Source organism: Rana temporaria, chromosome 2 (assembly GCF_905171775.1).
Source record: "Rana temporaria chromosome 2, aRanTem1.1, whole genome shotgun sequence".
In the NCBI taxonomy this organism is placed as follows: domain Eukaryota; kingdom Metazoa; phylum Chordata; class Amphibia; order Anura; family Ranidae; genus Rana; species Rana temporaria.
The window spans coordinates 84,763,786-84,782,885 of NC_053490.1; the positions used below are offsets into that span (position 1 = coordinate 84,763,786).

Here is a 19,100-nt window from a genome sequence, read left to right on the forward strand (position 1 = left end):
CTGCTGGCTTTTAATAAATGGACACTTACTTGTCCTGAAGTCCAGCGATGTCGGCAGTAGGGTTCCCGGCGTGAAGCTGAAAGGCTACACTGCCACCGCCATTGCGGGTAAGGGAACCCGGCAGTGTAGCCTTTCGGCTTTACGCTGGGAACTCTACTGCGCATGTGCGCGGCTCCTCTCTCATTAGCCTGGCGGCCAGGGGAGGAGGAGGAAGCCCCGCGGTGAAGTCACGGCCGCGGCCGGACTCCCTAAAGTGGCAAAGGATACCTGTCAAAGAAAGGAATCCTGTCCCCCCTCCCCCCGAAAGGTGCAGATTGTGGCACCGGAGGGGGGGGGGAGGAATCCGATGAGCGGAAGTTCCACTTTAGGGTTTAACTAAGGGATCCTTTACTTATTACCTACTACCTCTTTCTCCCCCCCCCCCCCCCCCCCCCATTTTATTTTCCTTTTTCAGGTTATACTGTTTGTAGTATAATTGTTGGCTCACCCAACTCCTGAATTTTACTTTTTTTAAGTGTTACTAAACCCACAACAGTAAAATCACTCTTTATATGCAGTAAAGCATGCTTGTTATACTCACGATGGTACCTAAAGGGTTAATCCTCCGCATTGTGTAAAAAAGGCTGTATGCAGAGATCCTCCTCCTCCTTCCACTGACTCCAGAACAGGTCCAGATAAGACAGAGTTACTGGAGTAAGGCTGCACATGCTCAGTTTGGTGTGTATTACTAGAGAGTTTTATTTTTTTTCCTGGGAGAGTGCATGTGATCAGCACAGGGCCAATCAGCACTGTCCAGACAGAGGGTTAGGGGTCCTGGATCCTGATAAGTCAGTCAGTGAAGTATGAAAACTTCTACAATCTTTTTTTTTCCCACAAGAAATCTTCTACAATCTTTAACCAGACACTGATAGAAGTCACAAGACTGCTCTAACTGCTGATGAAAAAATGTATTTAGCAGTTTATTTACTAAAACTATTGAATTTTCATGTTCTGTGTACTGTGGGAGATCAGCTATAGTTAATGCAGGGTCCTGGGTTTAGTAACACTTTATCCACTTAAGGACCGCCTCCTGCACATATACGTCGGCCGAATAAGAGCCCAGCCATGGGCCGCGATCGGTCACAGGAGCTGAAGAACGGGGAGAGGTGTGTGTAAACACACCTTCCCCATTATTTACAGTGGCACTGTCATTGATCGTCTGTTCCCTGATATAGGGAAAGACGATCAATGACGTCACACGTCCAGCCCCGCCCCCTTACAGTTAGAAACACATATGAGGTCACACTTAACCCCTACAGCGCCCCCTAGTGGTTAACTCCTAAACTGCAATTGTCATTTTCACAGTGATCAATGCATTTTTATAGCACTTTTTGCTGTGAAAATGACATGATCCCAAAATGGTCCCAAAAATGTGTCAAAATTGTCCGATGTGTCCGCCCTAATGTCGCAGTCACGCTGGCTGATCGCCGCTATTAGTAGAAAAAGAAAATATTAATAAAAATGCCATAAAACTATCCCCTATTTTGTAAACGCTATAACTTTTGCGCAAACCAATCGTTAAACGCTTATTGCGTTTTTTTTTATACCAAAAATAGGCCTAAACTGAGGGAAAAAAAATAATTTTATATATTTGGGGATATTTATTATATCAAAAAGTAAAAAATATTGCATTTTTTTCAAAATTGTCGCTCTATTTTTGTTTATAGTGCAAAAAATAAAAAACGTAATGGTGATCAAATACCACCAAAAGAAAGCTCTATTTGTGGGAAAAAAAGGACGCCAATTTTGTTTGGGAGCCACGTCGCACGACCGCGCAAATGTCAGTTAAAGCGACGCAGTGCCGAATCGCAAAAAGGGGCAAGGTCCTTAACCTGAATATTGGTCCGGGTCTTAAGTGGTTAACTCAGAATCTGCCTTTGTATTTTGTAATCTATAATCTATATTAAAAATCTTTAATAAAATCAACATAAAAAAATAAATAAAAAAAACGAAACATCTTTTGGTTGGAAATCCACTTAAAAAGCCTGTAGCAAAGGAAAGTTATGAAATTATACCGTAAAACCAGAAGTCCGTTTCATTAGTAAACCTTTAATAATTTGATAAGTGCTGACTCTTATTCCCTCTTATCAAAGTGATATATATTACTGCTTCTTATGCCGCGTACACACGACCGTAAAATGCAATTTTTTAAATTGGTCATGAAAAACGGTTGTGTGTAGGCTCCAGAGCAGTTGTTTTTTTGATGAGAAAAATGGCTGTTAAAAATTTAGAACCTGTTTTTTTTTTTCTCGTAGTTTTTCACATCGTCGTGTGTACGCATTAACGAGGGGAAAAAAACGTGCATGCTCAGAAGCAAGTTATGAGACGGGAAATTTGCATAAGCAGCCCAAAGGGTGGCGCCATTCGAATGGAACTTCCCCTTCATAGTGCCGTCGTACGTGTTGTACGTCACCGCGCTTTGCTCAAGCATTTTTTTTTCACGATCGTGTGTATGCAAGGCATGCTTGAGAGGAATCAAGTCAAGAAAAACATATTTTTTTTCCATGGCATGAATACCGGTTGTGTGTACGCATCATTAGCTATACGGCAATACTATAACGTTCAGACACCAGCCATTCTCTATATGTTGTTGAACACTTATTGTATTTTTCGGGTCTCTAGTTTAATTCAGAAGCATACCATCTACACAGGAAACTAGCAAGTTAACATTCCACAGCTTCTATCTCATCCATAATGGTATGTATTACCTTCAAAGAGATAAAGCTGAACTCCATCCTTCAGTCTTGCACGGTTGTACAAACCTCTCTCCTGTACCGAAATTGCATACTCTGATTTCCCTGCACACCGTCAGCTTCTTACACTGTGAATTAGAAGCTGCAGTAAGTCAGATAAAGCCCCGTTACTGACAGCTAGGGTCTGCAAAGAGCCACGTAGCAAGTACCAAGGTGCCACATTTGGCCTTCTGGTCCAAGTTGGACACCAATGGTAGAGCCTATGGCCACCTTTTGAGGGTTTTAACCATAGTGGCTAAATTGTGTTCTATGACTACGTTGGGTACTACTAATAAAGGCTTTTTTTTACCAACAAAGTTAAAGGATAAGTACACCTTTCAAAACATGTTATACACATAATCGGGGTGTAACCTCTTATGAATGCCCCTGCATCCCCTGCTATGACAGCTAGCGAGGAATCTTCTCCTCGCTAGCTGTCAAAAAAAAAGAAAGAAAAAAGGAAAGCCGTGCAGGGCACCGTGTCACTCATGCACAACTCTCTGTGAATAGAAAACAACAAGGTCCGGCAGCCTTTTCAGCTGTTGGCTTATATTTTTCCATGAACTACGGCATTGCTGTGAGCGTTGTGATAGTTCATTCATTCTTCCTGTCAGCATGTATTGGCTTCCTCGTATGAGGTATGAGGACGCCGATAAGGTAGTATTGTCTTTAATATTTTATCCATCAGTCACTGAGATAAGACGTAAGGATTACATACTTTGCTGTATTAGTTGCTTGAACTCTTCCTATGATAATCGATGGAGCGTGACTGAAAAGTTTTTGTTTATTGTTACACTAGAGAAGATGATACTGCATGTTAATCTTACAACATAATAACCACCTGAATATTGTAACGCATGTATGCTTCATGTACAATTTATTTTTGCGTTTAATAAAGATAAAATTGACGAAAAAAAAACAAAAAACTGATATATGGTATGGCATTTAGCCAATGTTTCCGGTGTATAGTCAGCTTTATTGACAATCCATATTTTTTTATACTATGTCACACAAGGAGAATATTTAAAACTGTGTTAATAACCAGAGCAGATGAAATGTTTAAAGTTTTTATTCCCTATAGGTGTTTTAATAATTAATGTCTGATATGTTAAACTTTTTTTTTTTTTTTACAGTGAGAGTCCCTCTTCTATTTTCTGCCATGCCTCTTCCAGTGATGAGATCAATGATGTCCAAAATAGTTTTGGATAATGAACAAGGTAACATTTTATACGCACTCATTGAGCACAACCAGAATATATGCAAAGTGAAATGAAAGAATCATGCGGCGTACACACGATCAGTCCATCCGATGAGAACGGACCAATGGACCGTTTTCATCGGTTAACCGATGAAGCTGACTGATGGTCCGTCGCGCCTACACACCATCGGTTAAAAAAACGATCGTGTCAGAACGCGGTGACGTAAAACACAACGACGTGCTGGAAAAAATTAAGTTCAATGCTTCCAAGCATGCGTCGACTTGATTCTGAGCATGCGTGGATTTTTAACCAGTGGTTGTGCCTACTAACGATCGTTTTTTTTCCCATCGGTTAGGAATCCATTGGTTAAATTTAAAACAAGTTGTCTTTTTTTTTTAAAGATGGTTAAAGCGGAGTTCCGGCCACAATTTCACTTTTTAAATATAAATACCCCTGTAATACACAAGCTTAATGTATTCTAGTAAAGTTAGTCTGTAAACTAAGGTCCGTTTTGTTAGGTTGTTACAGCATTTAGACACTTTATAAAATAGAAATTGACTGGGGCCATCTTAAGTGTGGGCATCATGAAGCCAGACTGTATGACTTCCTGGATTTCAGCCTTGCAGATCTCGCACATGCTCAGTGCTGCACAAGCAGTGTAATAGGTTTCAGATCAGGTTCCAGCACCTGTACTGTCCAAGTCACATGATTCTTCGAGACTGGGGAGTGCACAGACTCCTGGAAAGTTACACCCACTACATTCCCAGGAGTCTGTGCGGTGTAGGTTAGGAAGCTTAAGCACCTAGGTGCAGGAAGAGGGAAGATTAACCATTCTGCCTAGCAACAACACTTTGAAGGCATCTAAAAAAAAAAAAAATTCTTAAAGGACTAATGACATTTTTTTTTAAATACTGATGTAATGTTATATTTATGGGTGGAACTCCACTTTAAATAACCGATGGCGCCCACACGATCGGTTTTGACCGATGAAAACGGTCCATCAGACCATTCTCATCGGTTTAACCGATCGTGTGTACGCGGCATAAGTCTACCCATAAATACATTTGATTCTGGTTGGTTTGATACCATGTTAATTCCTTAAAATAGGCCCTTAAGACACTTACCTGTCCAGGAATCCAGCATCCCCATCCGATTTTTTATCTTTGGCTCTCGTGTGCTGCCGCTGCCGCCATTACTTGTAAGAGAAACCGGCAGTGAAGCCTTGTGGCTTCACAGCCAGTTCCCTACTGCGCATGCACAAAGCAATCTGCGATTGCTGAATGGCCCGGCGGGGGAAGGAGGAGGGGGGCCGAACTTCGGGTGATTTCGCCATGGCGAGATCACCCAGAAGTGGGAGCTGGTACCTGTCAAAACTAGGTACCCACCCCCCCTGAAAGATGCCATATGTGGCAGGGGGGGGGGGGGGGTGGTTAGCAGATAAGCAGAGCTTCCACTTTTGGGTGGAGCTCCGCATTAATATTTCCGAATTGCACCTTTGAGCCCAGCTCCCACCCAAAAACTGTGCAAAACCTTGAGTCTGTTACAAATAGCACTATGTGAAATAAAGTTAAAATACATTTTATTAGAAATAAAAATGATTAAAACCCTTTAAAAAAATATGTGAAAGTGAGCATGGGCTTAAAGGCAGTTGTTAATTTAGGCAAAATCCCGTCGGCAGGCAACTCAAGAAAAGGAAAAAGTGGCATTTACATTAGATTTGGAGGTCGTATCAGTTAAAGACAATGTAAATCTAGTAATAAAATGATATCGCTGTACTTTATAAATGTAGCAGTGTTTTTTTTCTTTAAAGCTGCAGTATGCCCTCGGTCAGATCATTAAGCTGCTCCCTATGGATCCCATAGTTTTGGGTGGATAGGTTCTTTCATTTAGTGATTACATTGATCATGGAATGGCTCTTTCATGCTGGGACCTCTGAGAATGACATAACAATACCCAAGCTCCATAACTATATATTGACACAAGGCTTCTATCACTTATTATTCATCTTCAACATGGGTCTCCAAACAAAGGGCCAGTTTATTGTCCTACAGACTTTAGGAGGGTCGAATTGTGGCCAGCAGGGGCAGAAAATGTCACTGGCTCAGCATGAGTGAGAAAAAATATGGCCTCAGGGTTGGTGGTCAATAGGAGTAGGAGTAGTGTTCCTATTAGTAGGAGGAATAGTATCCCTTCATTGGTGGAAGAAATCGTGCCCCATTGTTGGTGTCAGTGGGAGGAATAGTGCCACAAGGGCTGGATAAAGGCTAGCAAAGGCCACATTTGGCCTCCGGGCCGCAGTTTGGAGACTCATAGGGGCAGATTCATCAAGGGGATACGACGGCGGATCTCCTGATCTGCCGTCGTATCTCTGAGATCCCACGGTCGGATCTATGCGACTGATTCATAAGAATCAGTTCCGCATAGATCTCCCTTAGATCCGACTGGTGTAAGTGACTTACACCAGTCGGATCTTAGGCTGCAATCTACCGCCGGCCGCTAGGTGTCGTCGCAGTTTTTTACGCGTCGGATATGCAAATGAGGAGAACCGCCGATTCAAGACTGAACGCCCGCCCGTCGCTTTTTTTTTACGTCGTTTGCGTTCGGCTTTTTCCGGCGGATAGTTACCCCTGCTATATGAGGGGTAGCTAATGTTAAGTATGGCCGTCGTTCCCGCGCCGAGATTCAAATTTTTACGTTGTTTCCGTAAGTCGATCGGGAATACGGATGGCCGCAATTGACGTAGCCGCCGAAAACATTGACGTCCTAGCGACGTCATTTGGAGCATGCGCACTGGCAATTTTCGCCGGCGACGCATGCGCAGTTAAATGGGCGCGGGAACGCACCTGATTTAAATTGTACACTCCCCCTAGCCGCGGAATTTGAATTCCGCCGGGGGGAGTTACGATCCGACGGTGCAATTTTCGAGGTAAGTGCTTGGTGAATCATGCACTAGCCTCGCAAAATTGGACCGGCGGATCGAAAAACAGATAGATTACGCGGATCTAAAGATCCGCTAATCTATCTGAATCTGGCCCCTGGTCTACAAGGTACAAGATACAAATCAAGCCTTGTATGCAAAACCTGCTCACTAGTTGCTATCCTGATGAATGTTAGACTACACTTTCACTTGATACATTTGACCCCCAGTCTTTTCTAACACAGTTTCCTTAACTCCTCTGTTTCAGGAGCTCTGTTTGCATGCATCGCCTGTCTGGAGACTTTAACTGGAAGCCTGACCATTGCTTTTTACAACAGCATCTACGCAGCCACTGTCGTGTGGTTTCCTGGCTTTTGTTTCCTGTTGTCAGCCGCGCTTTGCTTAATTCCGATAGGAGTAGTGTGGTAAGAAGCTTTGTTTGTGGTATTTACACAGAAATTAAATTTTCTAGTTAAAGTATTTTATATACAGTACATACCTCATCAACTAATTAAATTTTTTGTAAAAATGTGACGTTATGTAATTCTAATTCTAAAGGCCTCTTTGTCAAACAGGATAAGCTTGTGATAGACACAAGCTGTGGATTTGGTTAATGATTAGATTAGATTAGGGGGAGGATACATTTGTTTCTGTATGGTTATGAATTTATTGCTCGTTGAGGATAGACTTTTATGTGCTTGCGGTAAAGATTGTAATACATGGACAAATACTGACGTAATTTGTCTAATTTTGGTACAATCGTTCCCTTAAGCCACACACAGCCGGGATTTTTCCTGACAAGATTCCTGGCAAGATTTTCTTGCCGACCGAGTGTAATGACGTAAGATTCCAAAGAACCGCCATTCTTTTGAATGGCATGAACGCGATGACGTCATCGACTACGACAAGCATGCACTCGTCACATTCGATGCCGTCGCCGCCATCTTGCTTCACCCTACCTATACCTTGGAAGCTACCACGCAATGCGTCAAAGTCATTTTGAGCATGCGCAGGTTTCCATGGAAGCAGGTAAGTATACAGACACTTGGGTTTCTCGGCAGGAAAACACTGCCGAGAATCACAACGAGAAAATAGAGAGTAGGTTCTCGATTTTTCTCATCTAGATTCTGGGCAGTTTTCTCGATGAGAAACTTCAAAGCCTCGTACACACGCTCGGTTTACTCGGCAAGAAAGCTCTGCCAGCAGTTTTCTTGCCGAGAAAACCGTGCGTGTGTACGAGGTTTGAATGAAGCAAGAACAGAGAACAATTGTATCAGGAGTATTGGAATAACCAAGCTTTTTCTGTAACTGCCTTATGGTAGATGGCCTTTTTAATAGTCACCCACCCACTGTCGTACTGCCAAAAGCAGTGAAGAGCATTCCAGTAGGACACGTTCCCTCTGAGATGTTTTTTTATATTCTATTAGGATGTTTTGCACTGTGTTAGGTGGAGCAACCAAATGCTCTCACACACTGTGTGACTACTGCTTATAGGGCCAATGATTCCCATAAACAACAGTAATTAAATTGCTTTGTTTCTACGAAGTGAAGCCCAATTGAGTGTTTGGGAAGCCCCTCAATCGGCCATCTACACAACACGAGTAAAAAATCCGGATGGCTGCACTGCCCTGTCTCTCCCCTGTGTACCACTGAGCTGCTTTTATGGACTGTTTTTTAAAAAATTGTTGCTCTGAAGAGCAAGGGAGTGCATTTTTCATGATTTTTTACTTGTGCCTGTACATCGGCAAGCTGTGTCCTCCTGTGTTTGGAAAGTGGATGTTAATTGCCAGCTTATCTTGGGCAGTGATAGAAGCTGATGTGGCCTTCTAGACAAATTGTACAGATGACCATAGATATGAAATGAGCATCGTCCAATCCAGCTATTTTTTAAAGTAGACACTGCCAAGAAAATGCAATATGCTGCCCAGACCCTTTTTGGAAAATTTCTTGGCATACAACCAGGCTTTTCACTTCCATAGATTGATGGGCTTTATATTGAAGAGAATGGAATCTGAGTTGTGCATATGTCCGTGGAATGATTCAGGACAGAGGATATGTCTAAAGAGGTAGGGTTGCACTTATATCAGGATCTTTGCAGATACTAAGCATTTGCGCGAGGACTTGTACTTGTGCAAATGCTCCAATATCTAAGACCAATACTTCAAGTACTCGCCGATACCAATTACAGATATTGTGTGGTGCAATTTGAGCCCATACAAAATGAATGGGCTTGATCGCACTGCAAATAATTGCATGTGATTTGAACAGGAATGCGGTGCGATTCCTGTTCAAATCACATGCCGTTTCCCTCACTGCAGGAGAGAAGAGGGAGGGGGAGAGCCAATAGTGTAGCAATGTTTCTTCAATAAAAGGGTTAAAATGAAACAGTATTGCACTCACAGACATCGCTGGTGACAGGCATAAAATAAGCTCAGTGTGGAGCCCCAGTCCAAAGTTCAGTCCCCGCTACAATCACTGGAGAAAGTGCTGTGAATCCGAAGAAGGAATCCAGGAAAGCCATTTGGAGTTGCCACGGGAGACTCAATCTGTCAAAGGAGCTGTCAGATGTCCAGGATGCTGTGGCCAATCAGAAGGCTGACGAAGGAGGCATGGTTTTGCCTCTGAAACGTGTTCTGATTGGCCACAGCATCCTGGACATCTGACAACTGCTTGGACAGATTGAGTTTTCTTTTGTAGCTCCCCGTGGCTTGCCTGGATTCCTGCTGCGGCTTTACAGCACTTTTGCCAGCGGCTCTAGCGGGAACTGAACCTTGGATTGGGTGCTCCACACTGTGTGTTTTATGCCTGTCACCAGGGATGTCCGTGTGTGCAATACTGTTTCATTTTAACCCTTTTATTGAATAAATATTGCTACACTATTGGCGACTTGGCGCCTCTCTCCCCTGTATCTCCTCTCTTGCAGTGCGGGAAACTGTATGTGATTCAGACAGGAATCGCACAGCATTCCTGTTCAAATCACATGCAATTTTTTGCAGAGCGATTTGAGACCATTAATTTTGTATGGGCTCAAATCGCACCGCACAATATCAGTAATTGGTATCGGCAAGTACTTGAGCACAAGTATCAGTACTCGTACTTACTCCTAAAAAAACAGGAATCGGTGTATCCCTATAAAAAGAGGGGCTGTGTAGTTTCCTCGGTAGGCCACACAATGAAAATATGGGCAGAGCTACAGAAGTATAACTCATATTTATGTTCAATAGTGGTGGTGTGGGGGCAACAGCAGATAGGATAATTAACTTTTAAGTGCATGTACCCTTTAATTAGAGAACATTGCTAACGTCATTAATGTTTTTAATGTTCATGTCATTGCAGGATATTGCTGTGTTTTGGCTATCAAGAAAGGGACCATATTCTTCTTGTTAATGAAGAATGCAGCACTGAAGAGGACTCTTGAATGACAGAAATCATGACTCACAAGCACTTTAAGCCTGAGAGCACTTGCCATTTTCACTTCCTCTAAATACTTCCCTATAATATAGCATCTGTAGCTGGACAAACTAGTCTTTTTTTTCCCCCATAAAATAAGGACCCATGATCTATATAGCATTCACCAGGTTTGTTAATGAAGTCGATTTTGGTTTTCTAATTTACAAATGAACTTAAGGGATAAGCTCATAAAAATAATGTGATACATTTAGTGAGGGTAAGTGTATAATGTATGTTCTGTACATCTCGTGGCATCCTTTACTATTTACTGTACACTGCTTTAAAATGCAGCTCTCTCCTTAAGCACTTGATGCACACACATTTGTGATCTCTGTACTTTAGAGTGGTTGGTCCCTAGAAATGCTATGAGTAGAGCTGCCACGGTGCCTCCTTGCAGGTGATACAGGTTCACCCAGAGCATGGAGTCTGAAAACCAGTCAGTCTTCACCAGAGAACCCTGCGGTGGATAATGGCCATGAACCCTAGTGGCCCCTAGATTTGTTTTCTGCTAACTGGCTCCAGGTCGAGGTCCCCAGTGGAAGCCCTACTACTGTGCAGAGAGTGAGCAAAGCAAAAAACTAAAAGGTTAGTCTGATCGTAGCAAGGGTCAAGACAAACAAATAGCAGAAAGCAGTCAGATACAAGCAGGCGTCTTGCCAGTCCAGGTCAGCAATGAGTAGGCAATAGACAAGACTGTAAGGAAAACCATAGTCAGATTGAAGCAGGAGTGAAGGCAGATGGCAAGCAGAGGGTAATCAAGCAGTCTGGGTTTGCAAAGAATAAGCAGTAGACAGGGCAGAAGTTGGGTCAGCAGCAATCAGGCAATAGCAGGCTTCATTATTTATAGTGTTCAGGTAGCTCTTAAAAAAACACGGCACCAGCCTGTTCAAAGAATGTTGCTTAAATACCCTCCTGGCTACACCCAGCATCCTTAGCGTGTGCTGATGCCTGTTGGAAAGCCATTACTGAACTGTAAGAAGAGTCACAAGAAAATGCTAACCTGTAGTATTAGAGAGAGCTAGAACAAAGCTGGAAATGAGCAAGGCCTGAACGTAGCTGGACAGAGCTGTAACAAGAGCATAGGGGGAGGAAGCCTGCAGGCAGCAGTAGAGTTTTAAAGCATCACTTCTTGTAAAGGAAACTATGTAGAGAAGTGTGACTTACACATTTAACCAACTCTGAAGGTGCTTCCTTGGATGCTAAAAATACTGTTTTTAATAGAACCAGCTTGTCATGGTTATGCAATGGCAGCTTACCTGTCTCATGTGTCCATTAGAGGCCTGACCCTCTTTCTGGCTGTCTTTTATCACCTTCCTCCCTGTATGGCCCCACCCAAGCCATTCCCAGGAAGTCTATATTAACTGTTGCACTACAGGTCTGCAGGGCTGTTCAACCTTTGTTTGTAGCTTGTTCCTGTCTGCAGTGTGTTATGTTTACCTTCCTGTGTACCGACCTTGGCTCGTCTCTGACTTCTCCTGTTTGCCTGTTTCCCTGACCCATGGCCTGTTCCTTGGTTACCCTTGTCTGCCTGTTGCCCCGACCTCGGCTTACCCATCACCATCGCTTGTCCTGGTTGCTGCTTCCCCCCTCTCCCTTGGGGACCCCAGGGGTCGCGACCTGGATCCAGCTGCGGCAAAGGCCATCCTCCCCACCAGAGGCTCTGGTGAACACAAAGCTGGGTCTTAGACTCCGCGCCCTGGGGAATCTTGGGATCACGCTTCCTCTCTGATCGCAGCAGTCGGCCATAGGGTTCACTACCCTGTGGTGCATCCCTGACCCCAACGGGGTGCACTTGTCACCTGGCCACAGGTGACCTGACACAGCTGCCTCTTAAAGTGTATAAACACCAGTGTTGCAAAATGCAGGCACTAGTTTCTAACTATAAAAAGCCAATTAACACATCAGTATTAATAAAGGATCAAATTTACATTAATAATATAATAATATACAATCATAAAAGTTCATATTGCTTAATATGCCAAATCATTAAAAGTAGTCCCAATCCACCGTGCTCCTGTGAAACCGCGTATGGTGACTATTTCTTCTCAATGGGTGAATAAGTGCTTTCTTCACGTGCCCAGGTGACGTGTGCACTCACCAGATATAAGTGGCTGACAAAGCAGCCTATGTGCTTCTAAGAAAGAGCTCTGTGTCCTCTTGTTCTTAACAACTTTTCCCATAAAAGATCCTGATATGCCCGAGCATTGAAATCTTTCTGATGATAACTCTCATTCAATCATGTTCTTAACAACTCTTCTCCATAAAAGATCCTAATATGCCCGAGCATGGAAATCCTTCTGGTGGTAACTCATTCAATCATGGATTATATAAGAGACCCAAGAGATAGATCATAGTGTAGCATGTTTATTAAAACAAGGTGCAGACTAAGTTGGTAAAATAAGCTACTCACATGGTTTGGGTGCCTGTAAGACACCAACAGTTGTGCCGCCGCTCGTGCCCACCGATATGAGATTGCGGATCAGCCTCTATGCATTTAGTGTGTAGCCGAGCTAAGCCGAGACATTATATTCGGTTCATTGCCTGTTAACCATTCATCCTTTTAGAATGCACGCTGGCTCGGTGGACAACTTTGTCTGCACCTTGTTTTAATAAACACACTACACTATGCTCTATCTCTTGGGTCTCTTATATATCCATGATTGAATGAGCGTTATCACCAGAAGGATTTCTATGCTGGGGCAAATTAGGATTTTTTATAGAGAAGAGCTGTTAAGAACAAGAGGACACAGAGATCTTCCGTAGAAGCACATAGGCTGGTTTGTCAGCCACTTATATCTGGTGAGTGCACGTGGAGAAGGCACTTATTCACCCATAGAGAAGAAATAGTCACCATGCACGTTTTCATGCAAGCACAGTGGATTGGGACTACTTTTAATTATTTGACATATTAAGCGGATCCTTTATTAATATAGATGTGGTAGTTGGATTTTTATAGTGATAAACCAGTGTCTGCATTTTGCTATATTTTGTAACTTACACATTTGCTTCCTGCAAAGCATTTGACTTAATCGTCCTGCACTTTATTTTTAACAAGCTGCAGTATACGGGTGTACTTTGTGGACACCCACTTAGGAAATGCATTGAGTAAAGAAGATGCACAAAGTGATGTAACCCGTAGCACTCTTGCAATAAGGTTATCCTCAAAGCATGCACCCGTTTATGAAAGGCAGTGCTTAAAGCAGGAGTTCCACCCTCAAAAACGTTTATTTTAAAGTCTACAGCTACAAACACTTTATCTGCTGACTTTTAATAAGGACACTTACCTGCCCAGGGAGCCCGCAATGTCAAGCCAGAAGAGGTAATGACATACCTCGCCACAGCGAGGCTAGGACAGAAGTTGCTTTTTTTACTACTAAGGAAAAAATAACTAATATCCAAAAACGAGGGGCGTAGGGGTGGTCTTTCGTTTAAGACCAAGTAGTAAAGGCCTTTTATGCATATTTATTTTCCAAACTGTAATTTCTCAGATCAGTCCAATATATACATTTAATTTAGGAGCCAGAAGTACCCCCTAACATTTTTGGATTTAGTCCTTTGAGTACATGTTTGAGTTACATGTTACTGTTTGAAAACCTATGTATAAAAGGATGTTTTCTTTTTCCATTGGTGAAATTGTACTCTGCACTTTATGGAAGCAGCTGAGCATTGTACCATGTTAGCCATTGATGAAAGCAGAAGTTTGAGGTTGGAATGATACCATTTATTTGCTAACCCAAGAATGAAAGCATAAGCTTTTTGAAACCCATCAGACTGCTCTATTACATTATTACCTACATACAGAGCTTCTGCACATTTTTTTTGAGTAAGGCTTTTTTTTGTTTTTTTAAGGCAAGGTTGGATCATAAGGCCTCATGCACACTGGATGTTTTTCCAGCAGCTGTTTTTGGCAGTAAACATTTTTTTTCTACAGTCATTAAACTCCCCATCATGTTATCCTATGTGTCCATGCACACATAGGCTGTTATCAGCAGTTTTGGGCAGTGAAGTTTTTGAGCAGTAAAAAAAAAAAAAAAATCAGATACTATATTTTTGACATTTGTAAATTTGCTGCAGCAAGGGGAAAGGTAATAATTTCTCCTTAATTACAGTGCAGGGGAACCACACTGCATTTTCATGGAGTCGGGTTTTAAGCCCCTTTCACATGGGGCGGACTGCAGCTGCGATTCGCTAGCTCAGCAGGGGATCTCTCAGCTGATCCCTGTTGAGCAGGCGGATAGGTCCGTGTGTGCTCCGCTCATGCAGAGAAAACACTGACTGCTCTCCTCTATGGGTGGCCAGATTTAAATGGACTGCCTGTCTGTTTACACCCGACATCTGATCCGATCTGCTGGACGGAGGGGGAATCCCCATCTGTCTTTTTGGTGGATTGGATTGGATGTAGGCGGGCGTAAATGGATATACTGTATATCGTTTACACCCGCCACTCCACAGAGAGGAATGGAGGTTCCAATTGGGTCTCCCTGAAAAATGGACAGGCGGACTGTATAGGAACGTCCGTGTGGAATGGGGCATGGTATGATCCCCTGTACACTTAGCTGTTAGAGAGATCACATTTTGTTACTTTGTCCAAACATATGACTATGGAGCACCTTCATGTCCTTTTAAGTTAGGCGGAAAGCTTCTAAAAGTCCAAATAATACTTTGCATGAATATGTCCTACCAGGAGTTCTGCAAGCCTAAAAGGTTCAGGTTAAAGTTGGTAATCCAGCAGCTTGACTAAAGAGTAGGTAACTACGTTTGTATAAACTCAGCTTGCAGCATGGTCCAAGAACCCAAGGTACTCTCTGGTAAAAAGCAGCTTCAGATCCTATTTTTCACTATTGCCCAGTAAGGATGCTCATCGCAGCTACTTGGCCAGTAGTAAAATCTGGGAGATGGGAACGAGTGGGTCCAAGGTTGACTTAGTGCCTGAATTTACAATTTGCATAAGAGAGATTCACAAATTTCAGGCCATTCTGCACTATGTGGATGCCAGCCATTCAAGTATTGTTGATAGTTTACATGATTGTAACTACAAGGATGACTTTATTGCTGGACTGGCCTGTTTAAGGTTTATTTATAGCAACATGTCCATGAAATTGCCTAATTAGGGTGTGCACTTTTTGAAAAAAAGAGTTGATAAAGACTTACAGGCATACCCCACTTTTAAGTACACAACGGGACCAGAGCATGTATGTAAAACGAAAATGTACTTAAAGTGAAACAATACCCTTTTTCACTTCTAGGGTGTAGTGGGGGGTCAGGGACTGTAGTGGTGGTGTCAAGAGCTGTAGTTGAGGTCTCAGGGGCTGTAGTGGGGGTGTCAGGGGCACACTGGAACAGGGTGGGGTATGCTCTCGGAGCTTCAGCTCCTTCTACTGCGGCTGCAAAATGTCCGTACAGTACTTGTAAGGCACTTTACATACACTCGTAGGTATGTCCTTACTCGCGAGTGTATGTAAAGTGAGTGTACTTAAAGTGGGGTATGCCTGTATATAGTATTCTATGAACGTTGTACTAGGACACTTGATTCTAGTAATCACAGTATGAAAAAGATCAGTATGCTGTCTTTGTAACAGCTCAAATTAAAGGGAAATCCTTGTCATTGCCACGTATTAAGTACTTAATACCAGATATATTTTTGAAATTTTGTAACTAAAGTTTTATAGTTTTGTTATACATATAAGAGTGTATTAAAAGATAATTCCAATCTGTTGGATGTGTGGTGGTGGTGATTGTTTTGGGGTTGTTTACATTAATCAGTGTTCTATCAGTACACAGAAATTCTGGTTAACTTCCAAACTCATTTTGGAGATAACTGTAATAAAATGGAACTATACTGACCTTCATTTCAAGCTGTGGTGTACCAGAGCTCCTGTACTGGCTGCTGACCTATTTGGATGGTCAACTTCTGGATACCAATCTTCAGCTTCTTTAATTTTGGCTTTTAGGGAAAGCAAATCACATCCCCACTGACAGAACGGAGCTCTGCATTATCTACATATGCAGAACTCCATCCAGCCTCTCTCCTTGACAATCAGCTGATCAGCTTTTTCTGTGACAAAGCCCCCTAGGCGGAAGTGCAGGATTATGTATATATACACGTGATTGTGCACAGAACAGCCGCCCCTGTAGCAGGAAAATCCATCACATTCCCACTGACAGGATGTAGCTCTGCATTGTCTACATATGCAGAGCTCCGTCCAACTTCTCTGCTTGACAATCAGCCATTGGCCGGCACCCGCTGATCAGCTTTTGCTGTGATACAGTTAGGTCCATATATATTTGGATACAGGCACAATTTTAATTTTTTCAGGTATTTACCAAAACATATTCAATCTATAGTAATATAATGGATAGTGGCTGCAAATGCACATTCTCAGGTTTATTTTGAGAGCAAGTACATCCAATTTGGAGGAAGGGTTTAGGAATTACAGCTCTTAAAAATAGCCATTCCCCTTTTTTCAAGTGACCAAAAGTAATTGGACAATTGAATCAAAAGCTGTTTCATGGCCAGGTGTGGGTTACTCCTTCATTATTTCTTTATCAATTAAAGGAGTTCTCTGAGCTTAAACTTTTAACCCCCGCTGTGCCCGGGCTGTAAAACTATACAAAATAAACCTTCACTTACCTGCCTACGATCCCCCGTTGTTCCGATATCGCCGTCCCGTTCTCCGGTCCCGGTCTCTTCCACTTCCTGCGGGTCGGTGACTCACAGTGCGCTCAGCCTATCAGCGGCCGCAGCAATGTCCCGTCGCGGCCGCTGATAGGCTGAGCGCACTGTGAGTCACCGACCCGCAGGAAGTGGAAGAGACCGGGACCGGAGAACGGGACGGCGATATCGGAACAACGGGGGATCGTAGGCAGGTAAGTGAAAGTTTATTTTGTATAGTTTTACAGCCCGGGCACAGCGGGGGTTAAAAGTTTTAGCTTAGATAACTCCTTTAAGCAGGTAAAAGGTCTGGAGTTGATTCTAAGTGTGGTATTTGCATTTGGAATCTATTTCTGTGAAACTACATTGTGTGTTCAAAGGAGTTGTCCATGCAAGTGAAACAAATCCATAAGAGAGATAGTAGCAACATTAGGTGTGGCCAAATCAACAGTTTGATACATTCTGAGGAAAGAAGAACGCACTGGTGAGCTCAGCAACATAAAAAGGCCTGGATATCCACAGAAGGTAACAGTGGTGGATGATCATAGGATCCTCTCTATGGTAAAGAAAAACCTATTCACAACATCCAGACAAGTAAAGGACACTCTCCAATAGGTGGGCGTATCATTGTCAAAGTCTACAATCAAAAGAAGACTTCACAAGAGCAAATACAGAGGATTCACTACAAGGTTCAAACCATTCATAAGCTTGAAGAATAGTAAAGTCAGATTAAACTTTGTCAAAAAAACATCTAAAAAAGCCAGACCAGTTCTGGAAAAGCATTCTTTGGACGGATCAAGCTAAGATTAATCTCTACCAGAATGAAGGGAAGAAAAAAGTGTTGAGAAGGTTTGGAACAGCTCATGATCCAAAGCACACAACGTTTTCTGTAAAACATGGTGGAGGCAGTGTGATGACATGGGCATGCATGGCTTGCAGCAGCACTAGGTCATTGGTGTTTATCGATGATGTGACAGAAGCAGCCCGATTAATTCTGCAATGTTTAGAGATATACTGTCAGCCCAGATACAGTCAAATGCAGCACAGTTGATTGGATGGCGCTTCACAGTACAGATGGACAATGATCCAAAACACACTGCAAAAGCAACCCAGGAGAATATTCTGCAATGGCCAAGTCAATCACTTGATCAAAATCCAATTGAGCATGCATTTCACTTGCTGAAGGCAAAACTAAAAGGAAGAAAGACCCACAAACAAAGAACAACTGAAGATGGCTGCAGTTAGAGCCTGGCAAAGCATCAGATTCTTAACAAAATATTAACCTGTCCACAAAATGTCTTTCTTCCATTCAAACCTCGCCATCATGGGCAAGACCAAAGAGCTGTCAAAGGAATACAAAATACCCATTAATCAATCAGCCTTGGTCTGGAGCTCCATGCACAATTTTGCCTCATGGGGTAAGGATGATCATGAGAAAAGTGAGGGATCAGCCAAGAAATACACGGGAGGAGCTTGTGAATGATCTCAAGGCAGTTGGGACCATGGTCACTAGTGTTGAGCAGAATATGCCATATTCGATTTCGCGATATATCTCGAATATATATTAGAATATTCGAGATATATTCGCTAAATTCGAATATTCGTGATATTTTATCGAAATTAAATGATTGCGATTTTTCGCTATTGCGAATGCGAAAATAATTGCGATTTTTTGATAACTGCGGTAGGAGCACTCTGATTGGCTCAGAGTATTCGTGATATTTTATCGAAATATCGCAACATGCGAATGCGATATTTATTGCGCAATTTCGAGAAATGCTGGAGGAGCGCTCTGATTGGCTCAGAATATTCGTGATATTTTATCGAAATATCGCAACATGCGAATGCGATATTTATTGCGCAATTTCGACAAATGCTGTAGGAGCACTCTGATTGGCTCAGAATATTCGTGATATTTTACAATACAAAATAATTGCGAATATTCGGCAAATGCGGAAGGAGCACTCTGATTGGCTCAGAATATTCTTGATATTTTACAATACAAAATAATTGCGAATATTCGGCAAATGCAGAAGGAGCACTCTGATTGGCTCAGAATATTCTTGATATTTTACAATACAAAATAATTGCGAATATTCGGCAAATGCGGA

General features: G+C 42.5%; 1 protein-coding gene across 1 annotated transcript in view; it reads left to right on the top strand.

The window, feature by feature from the left end:
- SLC46A3 (solute carrier family 46 member 3) overlaps positions 1-11,055 on the top strand; it is a 53,733-nt gene extending 42,678 nt beyond the window's left edge. Inside the window, exons 4-6 of the mRNA XM_040340469.1 lie at positions 3,905-3,988; positions 7,156-7,312; positions 10,224-11,055. Coding sequence (XP_040196403.1) covers positions 3,905-3,988; positions 7,156-7,312; positions 10,224-10,305 — 323 coding nt within the window. The 3' untranslated portion in view covers positions 10,306-11,055. The remainder of the gene's footprint in view (positions 1-3,904; positions 3,989-7,155; positions 7,313-10,223) is intronic.
- Positions 11,056-19,100: the final 8,045 nt, after the last annotated feature.